The sequence below is a fragment of the Pseudopodoces humilis genome, chromosome 17, assembly GCF_049639895.1.
Source record: "Pseudopodoces humilis isolate 2021_Gansu_Grassland_sample_001 chromosome 17, ASM4963989v1, whole genome shotgun sequence".
Taxonomy (NCBI): Eukaryota; Metazoa; Chordata; class Aves; order Passeriformes; family Paridae; genus Pseudopodoces; species Pseudopodoces humilis.
The window spans coordinates 15,538,638-15,559,505 of NC_142216.1; the positions used below are offsets into that span (position 1 = coordinate 15,538,638).

General features: G+C 41.5%; 1 protein-coding gene across 9 annotated transcripts in view; it reads left to right on the top strand.

Annotated features, from left to right (window-relative positions):
- ANKHD1 (ankyrin repeat and KH domain containing 1) overlaps positions 1 to 20,868 on the top strand; it is a 99,770-nt gene that overhangs the window by 55,996 nt on the left and 22,906 nt on the right. For all 9 annotated transcript variants that reach the window (XM_088063411.1, XM_088063408.1, XM_014253115.2 and 6 more), the window contains exons 15-22: positions 6,959 to 7,702; positions 14,513 to 14,658; positions 14,800 to 14,911; positions 15,672 to 15,817; positions 17,255 to 17,397; positions 18,177 to 18,390; positions 19,603 to 19,778; positions 20,567 to 20,729. In XM_088063411.1, the coding sequence (XP_087919537.1) occupies positions 6,959 to 7,702; positions 14,513 to 14,658; positions 14,800 to 14,911; positions 15,672 to 15,817; positions 17,255 to 17,397; positions 18,177 to 18,390; positions 19,603 to 19,778; positions 20,567 to 20,729 (1,844 nt within the window). The remainder of the gene's footprint in view (positions 1 to 6,958; positions 7,703 to 14,512; positions 14,659 to 14,799; positions 14,912 to 15,671; positions 15,818 to 17,254; positions 17,398 to 18,176; positions 18,391 to 19,602; positions 19,779 to 20,566; positions 20,730 to 20,868) is intronic.

Consider the following 20,868-nt stretch of genomic DNA (forward strand, 5'->3'; position numbering starts at 1 on the left):
GTATTTTTGTGCTACACACTGTGTGCTCATTGCAGTGCAGAGTTGGTGTGCTGTGCTGAACTGCCGTTTGTGACTTGTTACACACACGTGGCTTTAATTCACCAGACTTCCATCACTAAACTTCTTGGGAGAGGAGGGGCAAAAGAGGGGGTGAATTGATGTGTTTGTTATTCCTGAGGCAGGAGAGCAGTCAAGTTCTTGCATAACAAAATTGTTTATCTGGAGCAGAACAATTACTTGCCTTCAATTAGAAGTAGCCCATGAGTTTTTTTATAAGCTGTGAACTACTGGGAGGCAGGTGAGCAGTACCTGGCCTCCTTAGCCTTAGCACAGTAAGATTTTTTTTTTTTAATGGACCTGTCTGAGTTTTGCAAGAAATGCAATAATTACACTTTTTTTTTTCTGACGAGTTCTTGGAGAGTCAGATGTAAAACTTGAACACATTTAAGTGTTCCTATTACAATTCAGATATGACATGAGGTTTTTCAGGGGGAATTTAGATCTAATTTTGAATTTTATTATTATTCTTCAGTAAAGCATGGAGGCACATGGGATCATTACCATTTGAATAATTACTTTGGCAAAGAATTGAATATGGGTGTTTAGCAACTGAAAAGAAAAACATTTCAGAGGCAACAGTGGATCTAGAGAGGCTTAGATAAAGTTGACACACCAAGATGGTAACTGGGAAAGAACTGAAAAAAAAAATCAGGTGAAAAAAGGAGCAGAGTTAATTATGGGATTGACCAGACCTCAGCTCCTACTTGCTTAGGAGGGATTTTTCTCAGTGGACTTTATTTAGCATGTGTCTGTTGTGTCCATGTAAAAGAAGTCCCAGTTCAGCTCTTTTTGCTTCCATAGGGAGAGACAGGAGATCCCTTCCTTGGTGGATTCTGCCCATGCTGAGCAGGGCCAGGATTGCTCAGCAGCAGCTCAGCACAAATAGCTTTTTGGGTACAAAACCCAAGTGTGCTGTTTGCACAGGCCTGAGGGTCTGTCTGATGCAGGGCTGTGCTGCAGCTCCACGTGGTCCTGCAGCTGCTTCCCTGCAAGAGGGGCTTGGAGCCCAGCTCAGGGAACAGTCCAAAGGAATGCTGCTGGATTTCTTCAGGAGACCAGCTGATGATAATCCCCTCTACTTTGTAAATGCAAGTGAATGGTTCCTGCAGAGCCTTGTGCAATGTGCAGGGCTGGAGCACAGAGCACGCTCTTCATCAAACATACTGGGACAAAAAGGGGTGCTCAGGGAGCCTGTGGAAAGCAGCAGGGTTGCTTTCTTAGTCAAAATATTTTTACTAACATCAGCTGTTTTTAAACATGTCAAAGTAGCCTGGTTTTGGAGAATGAGGTATCAGGTTTTCAGTAAATTTTTCCCCAGATTTATTTTACTTCATGCTTACGCTGAAATTGTGCTTACATATGAACTAATTAGCCTAAAGTGAGTACTTAAAACCTGTCAACATGCTGTCATTAGACTTTCCTAGTGTCATTTTAAAGTGGGCAGCAGTTCTTATTTGGAGTGCAAGGTTTCTTTAGAATTACACAAGACCAAAGAGATTTATTCAGATGAAAGCTGCCCACATTTGCCTTTTATACCTGTGAAGGAGACCAGAGTTCCCCTAAAGCTGAGTGTTACTTTTGGAATCTCTAAGCTTTCTCAGATAGATATTCAATATATCTGGATCTCCATGCTAAATCTAACAATATGATGGAGTGGAGAAGGGGAAGAAAAACAAACTGTCTGTAACTTTGATAGATATAAATTCAGTAAATATTTTTTACTCTGATACCTGACTTCTATGCCTAATACTGAATTATATATCCCAGCAGAGATCTCATGCGTTGTGTGATTTAATAAAAATAGGGGCCAGATTAACAGTAAAATTAAGAAGTTACGTGGCTTTCATGGAGGTAAAAACATTAGTACGGCAAATTGATATTCCTGCTTTTCCAGCTTTTGCATTCTGATTTTTACCACATTTTTCTAGTGCACAGTGCACAGATGCCTGTTCATTGTTTAATGTGCTTCACCATCTTCTGATGAATTCTTAGCATTTCCTCCTTGAAACTTCCTGCCTGGGTCAGCAACTAGCCCAGGTATCTGAGATGAGCTCCCAAGGGAGATTTCACCATCTATGCCTCCTGACTTCTGAACTTTACTAATACTTTCTTTGTAGACATAAAGACTTTATTTTCTGCAAGTCCTCAGCAGTGCAGGCAGCTGGTTTGACACCCAGACATGTGTAGGTCCCCAGGAGCACAAATGTGTAACAATCTTTACACGGTGGTTTGTGAAATTATGTTCCTTTGAAGCTTCAGTCACCTGCTTGCCACCAACTAATTCAATTACATCTTAGCAATTTTTCCAGTTATATACCATGAACCGGAGGAAACTTGGGAAGAAGACTTAAGATTGGAAAGTAGCTCAAATTTTTGAATGGCTGAAAATTGAGTTCAGCTTGGCTTAGTTTCAGCTGTGTGTATCCAACAGCCATTGCATGTTGGATAGCCTTGCACCTATTTTCTGCAATTTTCCATAGAAACAACTGCAGGAGTGATAAAGACTGGCAAAATTACTCCATGATTCCAGGAGGGATACTGTGAACATACTCAAACTCATCATTCAGCCTTCTACCAATTAACCTCTTCTTTATAAAGAAGAATTCAGTATTTATGCAAAACCATGTAGTAGATGAATTTGCTTGGGAAATGTAGACTTAATTTTTTTTCCAAATTAGCAAGATTATGTAATATTGTTCTTTGAATTTGTGTGTTTATGGGGCAACTGATTGTTTCTCCAGGTCCTTAGAGATGAGTTTCTTACTGATACAAATAACTGTTAAAACACTGAATTTTCATGAAAGTTCAGCATTGAATTTTATTCATGTTAATGAGGCTGGTGAGTTTTAATTGCAGGCTGCAAATTGAACTCTTCACTTCTGAGTGAAATCAGATTTACAAAAAGAAATCTCAAGTGCAAGAACAACGGACAAGCAATTCTGTTACAGAGCACATAAATGACATGGTGATTCATTCAGATTTATATAACAGGCTCTCCAGCAGAGAAGATGTACTTGAATGTACAAATGTGTATCACACAGCTGACTTTTTTCTTATTCCCTTTTTTTTTATGCTGGAAAAAAATCTTTTGGACTTTACTGTTTGGATTTCAAACCACTTTTTTTTTTTTTTTTCATTTGACAATGACAATAGAAATTAAGGAACTGTTAACAAATCTCGTAATTTTGTCTAGTAAAATATAAAGTATAATACAACTTAAAGGCATATAAATTAGTTCTTTCCTGGGAGAAGTGACATCCTATGGATTATAAGTCAGAGCTAGAGGAGCAACTTCCTTGAGAATTATAAGCACTCATGAGGAAATACAGTATCAGACTTATTTGTTTGCAGCAACTGTATAAATACTGAATGTGTTCTAAGCAAATTTAAATCTGAAGAGTTCGATTGCTTGAGAAATCCACCTGAGGACTACAGAACTGAAGGATATTTTTCCAGGTTCTTGCTCAAAGTGTTTAGGGACTTTAAATGTTATTTGCAGCTAGAAGCATTAAAACCTGGTCATGGTGTCCTCTCTCCCTGTTGCTGGCTGCTCAAGAGACCAGGAAAGATGCCTGGGAGGGGCTCGTTGGGGTGAGTGGGCTGTTGGAACTCAGGTCTGTGGGAGATAATCTGAAGGGAGAAGTACAGGAAATTGCCATAGGAAGCACCTGTCACTTCCTGGAGAAAAGTGGAGATCAGAGAAGTGCATGGGATGCTGTGTTTGGGCAGAGCAGGTCTTACCCCCAAGTCATAAATGTTGGTCACAAACCTGGCTAAAGATCTGTGCATGCTCTGCAGGAATTGTGATGAAGGCTCAGTTTGGACAGGGTAGGGAGCAAAACTTGTGGGAATGTGGAAATGGAAATAAAAGAGTAATTGATTATACTGATCACAAAATAATTGGGGAGTCAGTCCCTTCTTTACTCTGTGGCTTTCCTAGCATGCCTAGAACCACTCTGGGTTTCCTGATCAATTTTTTTCCTGTAATCGTGGTACTGGATGGTAGGTGGTATCTGTGTAGCAACATCTGGATTTCAGTCATCTTCAGTCTAAATAACTTACTTTTCTCTTAAACAAGTCTTCTAAAAGTGATGAAAATAGTTGCTCTACAGGTCAGATTGACAGCTTATTGTTGCTAGGTGTAATTCAGTAGTAGGATGATTGTGTATATGACTGATGCTGCCCCCAAAAGATAAATGTACAAAATAAATTGTAAACAAAAAATATTGACATGATAATGATCTGGCCTGTGATTGGATTCTAAGTCTTACTGTATTTATGTATTTCAAAAAGTGTAAATTGTGTGTTCATAATTCTGTACTAAAATGGGCACAGATTTTTTCAGGATATTTTAATATAGAGGAGATTTGGATAAACCAGGAAATGCTACTTTTTAGTATATCCAATATTTGCATATTCAAAGCTACCAACAGTGTAGCTTCTCCATCTCTGGTTTGACCTGACTGTTCTGGTGGACGTGTCAGGTTTAGCAGATCTTTCTTCCTACACCTTGTCCTCTTCCAATATCTCCACTTATAGACTGAAGCTGTTTTCTGGCATAGAAAGGGTGATCTGGAACCTGAAAAGTGGCCCTGCTATCTAATTAGCAGCTGATTAATGTTAATTTCTGTGCCTTCTCTGGAACTTGAGAGCCCAGCTAGTCTCCTAACACCCATCTTCAGAAACTGCCCCACCTTTCCATGATGATTCCCAGTTGGAGCTGCTGTCTGAGCCCAGCCCTGGCTCCTCTAGCCCAGCCCAGCTCTCAAAGTGGGGCTGTGCTTCTGCTCTTTCCTTCCTCTTGTGCTCCTAGAAAAGCTTTCCAGGCTTGTTTACTCCCCAGTTCAGACTTAATTGAGAGGGACAACATTGATACTTTATTATTTGGGAGGTTCTTGGAAGGGCAGATTTTCTTTCCTGGAGTGATAGAAGGTGTCCAGAGCTACCAGGCTGTGGGAATGCCCTGTGTGAGGATGGGAATGATAGACACAGGAACCTTAGGGGTGATGTTGGGCAGGGCAGGGCAGAGGGTTCCCATCTCAGCTGAAGGCAGGGTTCATTTGCAGTTTGCTTACTGTAGCAATGGAGCACAGCTTAGTTTCAAAACAACAATATAGACAAGCTGTTCAGAGATTTTTGGTGAGTGCAACTGTATTTCTCAAGAGTAGTCTCAAAAACCTGTAAACCACACTTGTTAAAATTAAAGGATAATCCCTGAGTGCACAACAAAACCAAAGAGGCCACGAGTTAGAGCAGGCTTGAACTAAAGAGCCAGGGATTGCTGAACTTCCCCCAAATTCCTTATTGTTTGCTGAGAAATTGGCTGGGGACTCACTTATGCTTCGGAGGCAAAGCATCAGCAGTGGTGGGCAGAGGTGCTCAGCTGGAACCACTGACCTGCACAAAGTATGGAGCTGCAGAAGGAGCATCCTGAAGGGTAGCTCCAGGGACTGTGGGATTCTGGGCTGTTTCCTGGGATTAATAAGATTCTTGTTGTTTCTCTTATAACTAGATATGCTTTGCTTTCCTAGGAGTCTGCTGAAAGTGTGCAGTACAGAGTTGGTCTGATTATATTTTCATATTTGCTCTTTCTCTTTATAAGAGAAAAATCTCACGTTTGTTTGGTTTACAATTAGTTCCTCCAAAAAAGATTGATTTCAAAGTGAGGTGTATATGACTCTTGTTTGGACAGCAATGCAAAGTGAAGTTGTTTGTGAATTAGTGTATTGGTGAAGGATGGCCCAGAGAGAAACAAATCTGTTTCAGGAAACTTAATCCTTCCAGAGCTGGTGACTGATTCATGATTTAGTTCTTGCATCCAGACTTTGACTTAACTGTGTCACGTTTAAGTAACTTTATTAAACCACGGCTTAAACTGTACATCATTTTAGTTCCCCTTTTAATGATTAATTATGTGAGTCTGCTTTGTAAAACTTGAAGTTTTCTTTCTTTTTTTTTGCTTTTTTGAAGGCTCCATATATCAGTATTTGGGTAAAGCAAATGAGTATTAGTGCAGAAAATTATCTAATCACACTAAAACTTTTCACATTTTTAATTAAAGTTCTGACACTAAAGTATTAATTAAAATTTCAGCACTTAATAGATTCCTTTCTACTGAAAGATGTGACTAGAATTTCCCAGATGTGGCTTTTGGGAAAACAGCCATGGGTTGCTTGAGGGCAGTCAGCAGTTGGGGCAGGGCTGCTCAGGTTTGGTGGGCCTTGGTGAAGGCTATTTTTTAAGTCTTTATAATGAACAGGATTGTTCATTTGTTACTGGAAGGGGAAGTGAGCAAGTCATTAGTTTGGTCCCAGAATTTTTAAAAAGATGCTAAAACTTCACACTCCATTTGAAAGCACTAAGGATTCTGCTTGTAATGCCAAGGTGAATGCTACAATGTTTGGAGAAATCCTAATTCAAAGTATCATCTTACTGTCAGGTTAGTCTGCTCTCAACTATAGAGTCTTTCTGCTCCTAACCTTGCTGTTGGAAGTCAGCCTCCGGAAAATACTCTTACTTTAAGCTCTGCACTCACAGAAGAACTTTGGGAACTCAGTAAATCATGTAAATTGCCTTGCTGTTCTTGCTGATTCCCCTTCCCAAGTGCATTGTCACGTATGTCAGAAATTATCAAGGTTCCTTGTAAGATTAAAGTAGCTGTGCTCAAAGGGATATGAGGACCAATATTGAAAATTCCATCTATCTGCTTTGTCCTTTCTTGTCTTAACATGGAGTGTAGGGTTTACCTTTCTGTGCTTTGACAGATGTGCGGTGTTAGTTGTAAAGATTTTTTTTTTATTTGATTTTTTTTATTATTATTATTATTTTTGGTGGGTGAGAGGGGAGGTTTGGGGTATCTTCAGCATGGCATTTTTTCAAACATTTTTCATGTGCTTAGGTGCATCCAAGCAGAAGTCAAGTTCCCTGCAGGTAGCAGATAAGGACCTACTGCCACCTTTTCACCCATACCAGCCTTTGGAATGCATAGTAGAAGAGACTGAAGGCAAGCTGAATGAACTTGGACAGAGAATTAGTGCTATTGAAAAAGCACAACTTAAATCATTGGAATTAATTCAAGGTGAACCTTTAAATAAAGATAAGATTGAAGAACTTAAAAAGAACAGAGAAGAACAAGTACAGAAGAAGAAGAAAATATTGAAGGAGCTGCAGAAGGTGGAAAGGCAGTTGCAGATGAAAACCCAACAGCAGTTTACCAAAGAATATTTGGAGACCAAAGGTCAGACAGACACACCACCTACCCTGCAGCAGCAGTGCTCACTTACAGGGGTCTTCCCAGAAGTGGAAGCCGATAAGGGTCTGCCAGAGGATAACTTTTCAGGGTTACCTCAGGTTGACACAATCTTGTCTAAAGATGATGAGCAACACCAGTCTCCAGCACCTGCTGAACAAATAGAGTTTGTCCCTATCCAGCCTTTGCCAGCACCGCAATGTAATTTTTCTGGTAACTTAGGTTATAATGGGACAGAGTCTCTTGAACTTCAGAAAGCATTAGGGAATCAGCAGAATGTAGGACAGCAGCAGCAAATTGCTGGGCAGGGGCTCTTAGTTCAAGAACCAGACGGATTAATGGTTGCCACTCCAGCACAGACGCTTACCGACACTCTTGATGACCTAATAGCAGGTGGGTTAAGAAATATACCTGTTTTTGCATTAATTTGTGTGCTCAGTTTCCCTCTCTCTCCTTCCCTCCAAACACGTCTTGGGGTTTTCCAGTTTGGGAATACTTGCTTAAGAATAAAGTTCCTGATTAGTGCTATTAATCCTAACAGTGACTTCCAATTCTAACATGATACTTTTAAATACCTTTTTTTCCAAAGTGCAAAACTTCCTGTACTGGACACCTGTTTTAGCCCCTTTGGCCTCATCTTTTTCTGTGCTTCTTTAAAAAGCCTCATCATGAGTAATTAGTAGTGCCCATTAGGAAACTCAAAAGCATGATTTATATCTTCTGACAGATTTATATCTTCTGTAGAATTTTCTGTGCAGGCTTATCAGTGACTTTCTTCAATGTGGTAGCCATCTCTAGAAAGAGCCAAATTGTTGTCACTTTTATGGACAAACACGTCCCTCTCCTTGCTGCTGGAGCTTAAGCACAACCTGGAGTCCGCGTGCAACCGCTCCGTTCTGTGACGGCTTGTGTTTGCAGAATCCCTGCTAAACCCTGGGTGTTGTACAGGAATATCTGCTGGTTAGATGTTCCACATGGCAAAAACCCATCCTGTTAGCTGGATGAAAAGCAAACACCCCAACATCCTTCCACGTGTTGGTACGGTGTGAAGAGGAATGGGAATGCCCACACATCGGGTTGTGTGAGTCCCCTTGTGCAGAAACAGGGATCACTTTGGGTGTCTTCGTTTCGTGGACTTGACTAGGATTGAGGTTTGCTGCTGGAGGTATGTAGGATATAGCCAGTGTTGTTTGGTCTATAGTTTTTTTTTTTATTCAGTGTTTTTCAACTTTTCTTTGTACCTTGTGCCTGTACCCCTGCCCGTTATTTTCCTGTCTGTCTCCCTCTGCCCCTCCCGTTTCGTAGTCACTGCCGTGTCCTCTGATGTCAAGGCTGTAGAATTGTGCAGTGAGATCTTTGGCCAGCCATTCTTGGGAGGCTTTGGAATGCTAATTGCATCAAGTTCATGCAAGTCAAGATTACTTGTGACTTTGCAACCTCCCATGCAACCCAGAGTTGATGGAGTAGTGGGCAGGTTGTACCAACAACTCCTGTCCTCTCCTCACTGTAATTCCGGTTTATAGAGCATCGGTTTTAGTTCCCCCTGTTCTGGCACAGTGAGCCTCCCTTCCTGCTCTGTGGTGCTCTTCAGAATACTCAGCCAGCATTAAAACATGCTCAGTTTTTATTACTCAAAATTTTAGTACTGGACTGTATAAGGAGGAAAATTTAAATGGGTAACACAAAACAATCAACAAGGGATTAATCTTTGGAGTAGCTGCTGTTGCTGAGAGTTGAACGTGTCTGGCACAAGGCCATGGAGTCTGTACCCTCTCGTGGTCAGCAGCTCATTCTACAGCCACAAACTCAGTGTCCCCACTGCGAAAAGTGCTGCAGTCCAGCTGAGTGTGAGAACTGTGCTGTGGGAAACAAGACTGCAAATGGCCAGAAAAACTGTATCTTAGAAATCATTTTAAAGGGTTGAATAGACATTGGTTTGCTTTCTGAAAACGGCTCCTGGTTTTGCTAAGTAATTAAAGACATTTTTTGCTAAGACATGAGACTTACTTATTTCAAAAATTGCTACAAATAGCATCTTCTTCTGCATTAGAAACATTTACAGAAATGCAACTTGAGGAGTCTTTAGCTATTGAGTTCCAGCGGCTTCTGCAAAAATTTATTGATGTTGCTTTATTGAAATATATTTTCTTCTGAAATTTGTAAGTTTCTTTCACTTCCCTTCCCTCTAAAAAAATTTGTCAGAAGATAGATACCTTTCTCACTTTGTAAATCCAGACTGTAAAAGTGACCTCCACATAAATTATAATTCTACTATATCTCAGATTTATAGCCATGCAAAAACAAACTGTAAATTTATCTATTCATACTTTGAGCTTTTTGATCCATATCTAAAATGCACTTTTCCCGCAAACTTACCCATCAGTCTTTAATTTTCTAGAGAATTTTTGAGCAATAGAAACTGTTACAAGATCTGTTTTTACATGCCCACTACAGATGCCAGGTAAAATAGTTCAGGGCCTTGTGTCTGGTGCATGGGAAGCCTGGGTTTTAGGGAGCTTGTGTCCAATGCTCAGGGTGTCATTGAGGGCTCCCCTTGATCCCACTGCTGGAGCTGCAGTGATCTTAGTGAGTAACTCTGCATTTAGAGGAGGTATGAGCATTTTTATTCCTTCTGAGTATTTCAGTTTGGGTGGGGACTGCTTCAGAAGAACAGAAATTATTTTTCTCTCTGCCCTGAAATATGTTTTACTGTGGCTTTTAGCAGTGGTGATATCCAGAGGAGGCCACAGAGATGCTCCAAGGGCTGGAGCCCCTCTGCTCTGGACCAGGCTGAGAGAGCTGGGGGTGTTCACCTGGAGAAGGCTCCAGGGAGACCTCAGAGCCCCTTCCAGTGCTCAAAGGGGCTCCAGGAGAGGGACTTTGGACAAGGATCTGGAGGAGTAGTACAAGAGGGAATGGCTTCCCACTGCCAGAGGGCAGGGTTAGATGGGCTATTGGGAAGAAATTCTTCCCTGTGAGGATGAGGAGAACCTGACACAGGTGCCCAGAGAAGCTGTGGATGCCCCTGGATCTCTGGAAGTGTCCAAGGCCAGGTTGTACAGGGCTTGGAGCACCCTGGGGTAGTGTAAAGTGTCCCTGCCCATGGCAGGGGGTGGAATGAGGTGAGATTTAAGATTCCTTCCAACCCAAGCCATTCTGGGATTCTGTGATGTAGGAGGCAAATCTTTCCAAGCCTGAGTAGGGACCAGTTGTAAAGGAGAATTTCAATTTCTATGAAGATACAAATGTTTATTTTGCTGACCAATTTTATAGTAACAACATACATAAATGGAGTATTTATCTTACAATTATGCTGGCAAGATGTGTCAGCTGTGAGGTGTTTAGGTGGTGGATGTCAAGGTGCAAAGTGTCCTTGAGTCATGGCACACATCCCCTCTTTCATAAAACTACATAGAAGTAGCCAAGTAGCTTTTGGAAAGTCAGCTAAAACCTAAATATGAAGCAGCTCTTTCCACTCCAGAATGTTTTGTTTGTCATGGAGTTTCTTTTGATGCGCTGCTGCAAAAATCTTGCACCTAATAGTGCATTAAAGGTGTGACTTACTACAGTGAAAATTTTAACCAGGTTTACAAAAGGGACAGACTTGGTGCAGTTTAGAGTGGGAAACCAATGAATTAATTTGGAACACAGCGATCATTTCTGTTACTCAGTATCTATCTGGTTTCTTGGAGCCTCTTGTCTTGCATATTTGGAGTTTCATTTCACTTCACCTTCTGCATTTTCCATTGTAAATTTCTTAGCTGTAGTATCAGAACTGAGACTTTTTTCTGGTTTAGGATATTAAAGATGAAGAGCTTTTCTATGTTGCTGGGGTTTGTCTCTAGTTGGAATATTTTTGTTTCTCTTTGTTTTGCTCAGTTGGTATTTTTAGTCAAGAGACTGTGTGTGCTTTTCTGTCCCACTCTCGTCCTTTGAGCTGATGTTTCCAAACTGAAATTTCAGGTGTGTTCTGAGACACTTTGTTGTTTGATTCTGGCATTCAGATTGTAGTTGGTGGTACAGAATTATGGTGTTTTAAGGTAAGGATTTGGAAGGTGACATCTGAGTTACTGTGTTGAGGATTGGGGTTTGGAGTAAAACTGGTTACTGGGACAATCTGGAGCGAGGAATGGTGAGCCATGGAAGGAGCTGCAGTTACCAACATGCAAAAGCCTCTGCAGTGGCAGGTTACTGAGAAGCTGCCTGGACAGGCTGAAAGGCTGCTCAGGCTTGAAAAAGGATGATTCTCTATGTCCTGAAAATCCCAGTTCCTTTGAGGAAAGAGGAACTGAAACCTAAGTCCAGTATTCCTGAACGCCAGTGCTCGTGTCATGACAGTGGTTGGGTAGCCACAGTTTCAGCCTACAGCTGAAATCTCATCCAGAGCTGCTTGCTCCAGGTACTGTCAATGCTCCAGAGTTGTGTTTGGATAAAACACCAAATTTTGCTTTCTTTTATTTTACTCATGTTTCCTTTGATATTTTTGCTTAACTTTGAAAATAGTCATCCATGTCTTTAAAGACCAGCATTCAGCTTCCAACTCATACAAGCACAGACCCTTTGGAACATTGCAAACCCTTTGTAGGGCATGAGAAACCTGGATTTTCTCACATGTAGGATATTTTTTTTCTATAAGGAAGATTTTTGAATATTGAAGACTATGGACACATCTAAAACCTCTGTCACAAAATTGGTATTTCCCTGGAGCCAGGGGCAAGCAGCGTCAGTGCTGCTTTCCCTGCTAAGCTGTGGTACCACAGAGGTTCCCTGTTAATGCTGTGTTGGAACCATTGCTGCAAGGTCATTTTCAAGTTAAAAATCTGTATTTCGCTGTGTAATTTGAGCTGAGATGAATCAGCCCCATGAAACTGGAGGTAGAAGTTCTCAGGCTTTTTTTGCTCCACAGAGCACAAATTACACTGCTGCTCCATGGGCCCAGCTTTCCAACCACACTGAGGAAATAAAAAATAGCATTTTGAAAACTCCTACCATTTTGTAAATTCAGCATTTTAAAAGGGGTGATTAATTGGTGGATATTGTAGGAATATTTGTTAAATTTTATTTTAAACCAGATTTTAGGGTATCAATGCAGGGTTTATCTTAATTTCTACTGCCTTTGGTGTTCTCTCTCATGTTTAATGTTATTACCGTGCACATGAAATGCTTTTTGCATACTTGTATGTTTCAAACACATGATGAAAATCTAAAGTATGCAAGAAATACTTCAATATTTTCAGTCATGGTTGTGAAATACAGAGCATTTGTAGAACCTGTGACAGCAACACTGAATATATTACTTTAAGACTCTTAAGCTGGCTCCATTGGAGTCCCCCTGCACACGCTGCTCTGCATGCACAGCACATGCATGTGGTTTTATGTGTATCTCTAGTTGTAAGAGCAGAAAAAATTGAGCCAGTGTCTTCCATGAGGAAGGACCAGCTTGATTTAACATAAGTACTTAACAAGGTGATATGGTGTTAGTATTTAGGAAGGAGTAATATGTATAAATCCAGTTATTATCTTGCACTTCAGTGCATTAAGCAAGAAAACAATCTCATTGCACTAATTAATGCTCATTTGCTGCTGGAAGTGATAATCCATAGTGAGCAGACGAAGGTGGGAGTTTTTGTATTTGAAACTTTTAATATTAAACCTGGTTTGATTATGAAGGTTGTAAAAGAAATTCAGATCTGGTACTTCATTGCTTAAATGCATTGCCCAAATGTTAATGCTGGTTTTGCCTGTGCACCAAGGAGAACTTTTTGCTTAAAAAGTGCAACTGAAAATGGAACCTCCCCAAATTTCAGTGAGCCTCCCTGCCACGTTTCCAGAACCCAATGGAACTGACCCATCTTGCCCTGCTTTACTCTGTATTTCCTTTGTCAGGCACTGAAAGCTCTATAGGCTGAATTAGTGTTATTAATGGTCATGTTGGGGCTTTTTCTGTGACTTTTCCATCTACACCATTTTCCTGTGAGTAATTGCTGGTGTATAATCTGTCAGTGCAATGAGGAAGGTTGAGCTGGGAAAGGTTTGCAAAATTCATTCTCTAAGTCATACACAGGTTTGAGTTCATCCTTCATCTTCCCTTAATGCTTGGACAAGAGCAAAATGCTGCTACTTATTTCTTACCTGTAGCTGTTAGTGTTTTCCTTTAGTTGCTTCTTCCAGGAGTGTTGCTAAATACTGTGTGTTACTAAAGCTCACTGGGTGTTCCAGCTACACAATAGAGACATTTGGCAATCCAGCAGTGACAATACTTGTCAAATCCAGCTGCTCTATCAGCAGGGATTACTGAAGCTAGAGCACACACGGAGTCAGCGCGTAGGTGTGTTAGACCTTCCTGGCAGGTAATCCCAGCTGATTACAGGGAATCAAGGCTCCACTTGGACTCTCATCAGGTTACAGAGGCAGGCTGGAGTCCTGGCCCTGCAGTGGATGTCCAGGGAGATTTCTCTGCTTGTTGATTTAAAATTAGGGGGAAAAAAATCGGATTCTCAATTATTCAAATTAATAATTTTTTTAAATTGTTTTTTTAAAAAAAAAAAAAGAAGATGAAGTTGCATTCCTGAGCAATACTGGATCTTCAGGATGACATATTTTACAGACTGTGCATCAATCAGAATAAATTTTAGGGAGCACAGACAGTTTTCAGCTTTCTTGTTTTTGTTGACTGCCCCCTCCTGTCTGCTTCCCTTCCATTCTCCTGGGTTGGTTTAACTCCGAGACATGATTAATAGTGTGAGTTGCTGTCAGTCTCTTGCTCTGAAAACTTTCTCTGGAGGCTGTGTGCACTAACCTTTATGTGAAAAAAATTGGGATTGCACAATAAGACTATGTTTTTGAACATTAGGTTTGTGTGTTACTGATAAATAATTTGCCTGCTTCAACTGAGCATATGATTGAACTCTTTTTAACAGTGAAGGTTACAATTAGAAAAGGGTAACTAATCACCTTCATAATTCACACTTGTAATGCATACAGACTAATTCATAAAATTATTTTCTAACTCACCACAGTTTGGAGACGATGCTTACACTGTTTAACTGCCGCAAAGCTGCTTTTTGTTTTTAGGAACATTCAATTTGTTTCCCCCGCTACTGTTTTGATATTTAGACCATTGCAGTTTTCTGGAACTTAATATTTTTCATATAAAATGGGACGTTCCTAAGAGCAGATTAATAACCTGGTGTTCATTTTCAGCTGTGAATAGCAGAGTGCCCAGCGGCTCCGCCAGCTCCTCGCACACTACCGAGTCCCCAACGCCCGAGCCCTGCCCGCAGGCAGCCAGCAATGTGCCCCCACAATCCGTGCTCCCCATGTATCCATCAGTGGACATCGATGCACATGTGAGTAATCAACGTTAGCTTGGAGTGCATTTGCTCTCTTAAAAAAAGAGAAAAAATCTAGTACTGTTGGAGAAATATTAAAGTTGTCTTTATTTTTTATTTCTGAACATCTGTGGTTTTTTTTCTTTCCTGTGTGTGAAGACTGAAAGTAATCACGACACTGCGCTGACCCTGGCGTGTGCGGGAGGGCACGAGGAGCTTGTGTCTGTGCTGATCGCCCGTGGTGCCAATATTGAACACAGAGACAAGAAGGGTAAGTGAAAGCCATAACACAACTTGACTGTGAACTACAGCTTGAAACAGTGAATTTCAAAATGTGAACTGTCTTCTTGCACCTCACGTGGTAACATTGGTCATACAAAGCCAGTGAGCTTCTGTCTGAACCTGAGTGGGATCTTAAGCAGATTTGTGAAATGTTTCTGTCCCTAGGACTCACGCACTGCAAATGACCTCAGCAAGCTGGATAGAGGAACTGATGGGGGTAACCAGCCAATCTTGGCTGTCTGAGCTGAGTGGTGGCAGCTGTCAGGCAGGGTATCATTGTTCTCAGGAACAGAGTTCAGAGTTCAGCAAAATCTCTCATCTTTTAGAGCTGAGAGAACAAAACCACCACTCCACGTGTTTTGGAGCTCACATTGACCACTGGCTGTCAGTGACACATGCAGGGCAGATGTGGTCACTGGTTGGAGCTTAATTTAACAGTAGTTATGCAGAAAGCCGTGACTTCTCCAAGGAGAGGAGTTGATCAAAACTTAATCCAAAGTGATCACTGCAAGCACTGTTTAAATTTCTTTTGAACAGCCTTTGGCTGGAATCAGAGCCTTGCTGTGACAGGGTCAGAAGAGGGTTGTGAACGGCTCTGAGATTGTGGGAACCAGCAGGAAACCCTCAGTCTGAGGAAGAGACATGATTAATAGAAGTCATTGTGAATCAACCCATTTGTGCACTTGTGTTCCTTAAAAATACTTTTGAGATACTCAAGGTTGCTTTTTAATGCCATCTCATGTTACTAGGTTTTACACCTTTGATTCTGGCTGCAACTGCTGGACATGTTGGTGTTGTGGAAATTCTTCTGGACAAAGGTGGGGATATAGAAGCACAGTCGGAGCGCACAAAGGACACTCCGCTTTCCTTGGCATGCTCCGGTGGACGCCAGGAGGTACAGACATGTCCTCAAAGGGCTTGACTTGTTACTTGCAGATGGGGGATTTTTTGTACAGTGTTGGGTTTCTTCTGTTGTTGATACATCTTACTTTTTTTCTGGACAGTTTTTCACCTGTTTCAGTGTAGCTAATTTAAGGTTTTTTCCTCTTCCAAGAAAGGAAGAAATTTAAGACTTTTTTTCTTCTCTCCCTTGCCTATCCCAGTTTTGTTAGTTAATGGTCATGGTCACTTGTGATAACTTGTGGTCTTTCTTCAGTCAGTGTATCCTCACATGGTAAGTAGTTCTGTGAGGGAGGCAGATATTTATTGAACAACTTTATTCACTGAGCACTTCCCTTATCCATCTTGCCTTTTCTCAAACCTGAAACAGCCAGGGCAGGCACACAAGGACAGAAACTGGGATTTTGTGTGGGCAGTACATGGCCTTAGTGATAATGCACAGGGCTGATAAGTGCAGATGCAATGCAGGACACATTGTACCTGTCTTCTAATGATTTTTCAGAGCTCTGTCAGATTTGTGTGTGTTGCTTTCCAAATAAGATTTGTGAAATCCTTCCTATTTCAGTCGTGTGCATAGCACCTTAGAAGATGGTATGGAGATGGCCAGAAGCTCTGTAGTAGATTAATTTATGGATTAAAATAGTTGGCCAAAATTGGAAAGTTTCCATTTTACTTGTGAATTAACAGTAAAAGTGTTTCTATTAATAAAAGGCAAGATCAGCATGGCCTGCAGTAGCATTATATACTGAAAACTGAGGTCTTCTGTTCTCCCTCTATTTTTTTTTTCCTTTATGCCAGAATCTACCTCATGTTTCTGGCTTGGCAAGGAGCCTTTTTTTCTGGCTTGTTTGGAAATCACCTGGCTTATGTTAATAGTAGGTTGAGGCCCACTGAAGTACATCACCGAAATTGTTTCATTTTCTGCCATTCTTTGCTCTTAAGCAATTTCTGATAGAGGAGTCCTTCCTCATTCTGGTTCCATTAACATCAGTCACTCTGATTTTTACCACATGTGGTTTTTTTGGGAAGTTCATGTAATACAGACGGTCAAACATGGCTCAAGTGTCATTTGAATTGAAGTTGTGAGATGAGTTTTTCTGAAAGAGATGCTCAAACATGGTGAGACATTATGGGAGTCTGGTGGATCTCTGTTTGCAAACTTAAGATTCCCAGGAAGAGCTTCACTTCAGCAGTTTTATTTAGGTAAAACAATCTTTCTGGCAGACAAGTGCTCAGCTGCTGTGGTCATGGGCTGTGGGGGCTGTACAGAGATAAAGTCAAGCAGAAGAGGGGTGGAGGTTTTCCTATGGAATCTTGTCTGTTGACAAGAGAAACGGGCAGCACATTGGAAAGTTTGTGATAACATGCTCTCAGTCCCTGGGTAATAGCAAAGGCCACAATATGTCTGTTAATACACGTCCTGTCATTTCAGGTTGTTGATTTGCTGTTGGCCCGGGGAGCAAATAAAGAACACAGGAATGTGTCTGATTACACGCCGTTAAGCCTTGCTGCATCTGGTGGCTATGTTAATATCATCAAGATTCTTCTCAATGCTGGGGCAGAAATTAATTCCAGGTAATGTACCATGTGACCAGCTGAGCTGCAGTGTGGCACAGGCACTCCCTGTTGGCTCCATCCTGAGGCACGGGTTGGAATCTCAGGTGTTTTCAGACCTCCTTGCAAGAGTCTTTTTGCACTGATAACATCTTCTATGTTCGTGTTATCTTAGAGCTTTAAGTCCTTTATCACAAACTTCACCTGACTTACAGCTAAATTTTAAGGGATTATAGTTTGCAAACTTGGTCTTTCCCTTTTCCACCATTCTGAGGACTTGAAGTCAAACTATTTCCAATAGAACCATGTCAAGGAAGCAGCCAAGTGTTCAGAGCATCTCTGTCTGTTTGAAGATGTCTTTTTCAGGCAGAGGAACAAATTTACACAGCGGTGTCTCTTAAGCCTGCTCTATATTTGTTTTAAGAAAGCTTAGATATATTCTAACACTAGGCAGAGCAAGAGATCTCTTAACTAGGGGAAATTCAAGCTGCAGTTGTGCCAGAAGCATGTTTTTCTTTCAAAAAATCAGATGTAGCTTAAGGCTTATGTCTGCTTTGGCCATCAGAGCATCTTACAGCTGAAATGTATTTTCCTTGTTTATAAATTGCAATTCTTTATTGTATGTAGTTCCTCCAGTGGTTTCTCCTAGTCAGTTAAAAATGCTACTATTTTAGGTCCTATATTTTGTGTAGGTTATATGTTCCTTTCTGACTTAAAACATTTTGTTGCTCTTGGATACACTTCCATTTCCCAGAGCTTTCCTTTGTCCGTGGGCACTGCAGTTTGTTTCTTTCCCTTAGGACTGGCAGTAAGCTGGGGATTTCTCCTCTGATGTTGGCTGCTATGAATGGCCACGTCCCTGCCGTGAAGCTGCTGCTTGATATGGGCTCTGATATTAACGCCCAAATCGAGACCAACCGCAACACAGCCCTCACCCTGGCCTGCTTCCAGGGCCGGGCAGAGGTGGTCAGTCTGCTTTTGGACAGGAAGGCCAATGTCGAGCACAGGGCAAAGGTAAGTGGGGGATTTGCCTTTCCTTAAGACTTATTGCCTCTGAGTCATCAAGTTTCTTCAAATTTTCCTGTAACTTTGAGCCTCTCTGGGCTCAGAGGAGTTATAACATCAGAGCACTTAAATGTTCTGAAATAAGTGTGGTTTCTTTTAAAAAATAAAAAAGCATCAGTGATGATGTATTTTTTGCATTAGGGAAAAGCTGACCGGTCCTTCTGAGTTTATAATGAAACTTAGATTGACTCTTGTCTAGACTTTTTCAGGTTTAAACTTGACATGATACTCAGAACAGATACAGATATTTTTACATGCAAGTGAAGTCTAGGCAGGAAGAGAATAGTGTTGCTTGTGATTCTCATATAGAACAGACTTCTTGTCTACAACCGAAGTAGTGCAGTCAAACTTTGTAAAGCTTTTACGTTGCTGTAGAACCCGTGGCTTCAGTACTGTGACCTTCTGTGCCTCTGAAATGCTCCACAGGTCCCATCCTTTGGTGCTCTGGGACAGCTTTGTGTCTCCTGCCATAAAGCAAGCTTAAAGCTTGTGTAGACAGCCAGACTGATTTCCCCAGCACAAAGGAATTTTTGGTAACTCCTAAGGCTGCTGAAATAATTGCTGTGTCTGTCTACCCCGCCTGCTTCTGGAATGACTGTGGCTGGAGAAAAGGGGATATGGATAAAAGCCAGCTCTCAAATGGTCAGTTGGGCATGTTAGCAGCTGGTGTAAGTTTTTTTAACAGTCTGACCTGGCAACTAAGTTGGGCCCAGATCAGTCTCAGTGCCAAGGGAGGCTAGAGAAAGCTATAAAGCCAGTTTCTGAGTATTTTTGTAGAAACACTTGTGTCTTCATTTGAATCTATTCTAACCTCTGTTGTAGAGATCTTGTTATAAACTTTGCATTTGCTGTTGAGACAGGTATCTGGTGGTGCTTAGTCAACAGTTTGCTTGGGTTTGTATAAATCAAAGCCCAAGAGTGTTTGGGTTTTGGGTTGGTTTTGTTTGGTTGGTTTGTGTGTGGGTGTTTTGTTTTGTTGTCCGGGTTTTTTTCGTTTGGGTTTTTGGGGTCTTTTTTGAGGAAGAGACTGCTTGAAGTTAGGCTCCTAAACTAAATATAAGCAGCTAAATAAAAATCTGATTTCCCTTTGTAGGAAACATTTATGTCTTATCTGCAGTATATTGTGCAGATTTCACAGAGTAACTCATTCTCTTTGCACAGACTGGTCTCACACCTCTGATGGAAGCAGCTTCGGGAGGCTATGCAGAAGTTGGAAGGGTTCTCCTTGATAAAGGAGCAGATGTGAATGCCCCACCCGTGCCTTCCTCAAGAGATACGGCTTTAACAATTGCAGCAGATAAGGGTCACTACAAGTTCTGCGAGCTCCTCATTAATCGGTAAATCATTTCTTCTCATTAAGTGCTTAAGGCCAGAGTGGGTGGGGCTCTGAGCAACCTGATCTCGTGGGTGGCTTCCCTGCCCATGGCAAGGGGGTTGGAACAAAATGAGCTTTCATGTCCCTCCCAAGCCAAAGCAGTTATGACTAATGAATTGTGGCACATTTGTTCTCTATTCTTCTGTGGCAAGGGTGCTCTTGTTCACGTTACCTCGTGCATCTGAGAGCAAAGAGAATGGGAAGCTTTGAAAATAGGATGTTAGATCTGTTCCCTGCTCTTCAGTGTTATCCTGGAATATCTCGCTATTGCAGTGTTAATTAAGCAAAGCAGGCAGCTGGGACCAGGGGCAGGCAGACAGTGTCTGGCTTGGGCAGTTTGTTTGTGTCTGAATCCAGCAACTCCCAGGTGAGCATTTCCTCACTGTCACTTGGTGGGGCAAAACCTGCAAGCAGCTCTTGAGCTTTTCAAGCATTAACCAGTGTGCTGCTAAAATCTCAAGGGGTTGCTTTGTCCTGTGGGTAGTCACCACACTGATAATTTAAAGGTTGCTGGTTGCATATTTCTGGTGCAGTAGGTGACATGAAATGAGTGTTTATTTCTGTCAGGGAGGTTTAAATAATCCCCGTGTCACTACCCTGCAGATGAAACAGCAAATTTCAGGGGCAGAATTTCTTACCATTGTATTTCAGTTATTAAAGCTCCATATCCAGTTGTACTCTGATGTTTTGTGTTCTTGCTCTCTGACTTCCACCTTTTCTCATCCCATTTCACTGGGTTTGTGTTTTTAGAGGGGCACACATTGATGTCCGCAACAAGAAAGGAAACACCCCGCTGTGGCTGGCAGCAAACGGTGGGCACTACGACGTGGTCCAGCTGCTTGTGCAGGCAGGGGCAGACGTGGATGCTGCAGATAACCGCAAAATTACCCCACTCATGTCAGCATTCCGCAAGGTAGGAGACCAGCTTTTTATGTTTTCAAAGTAGTGCCTCTCGTTTGAGTCTGAGTGCTTGGTTTTGAAAGAATCAAATATAACATGGCAAAATCATTGCTTTGATAAAATGCCTGCTTCAAAATCATAATTACTGTACT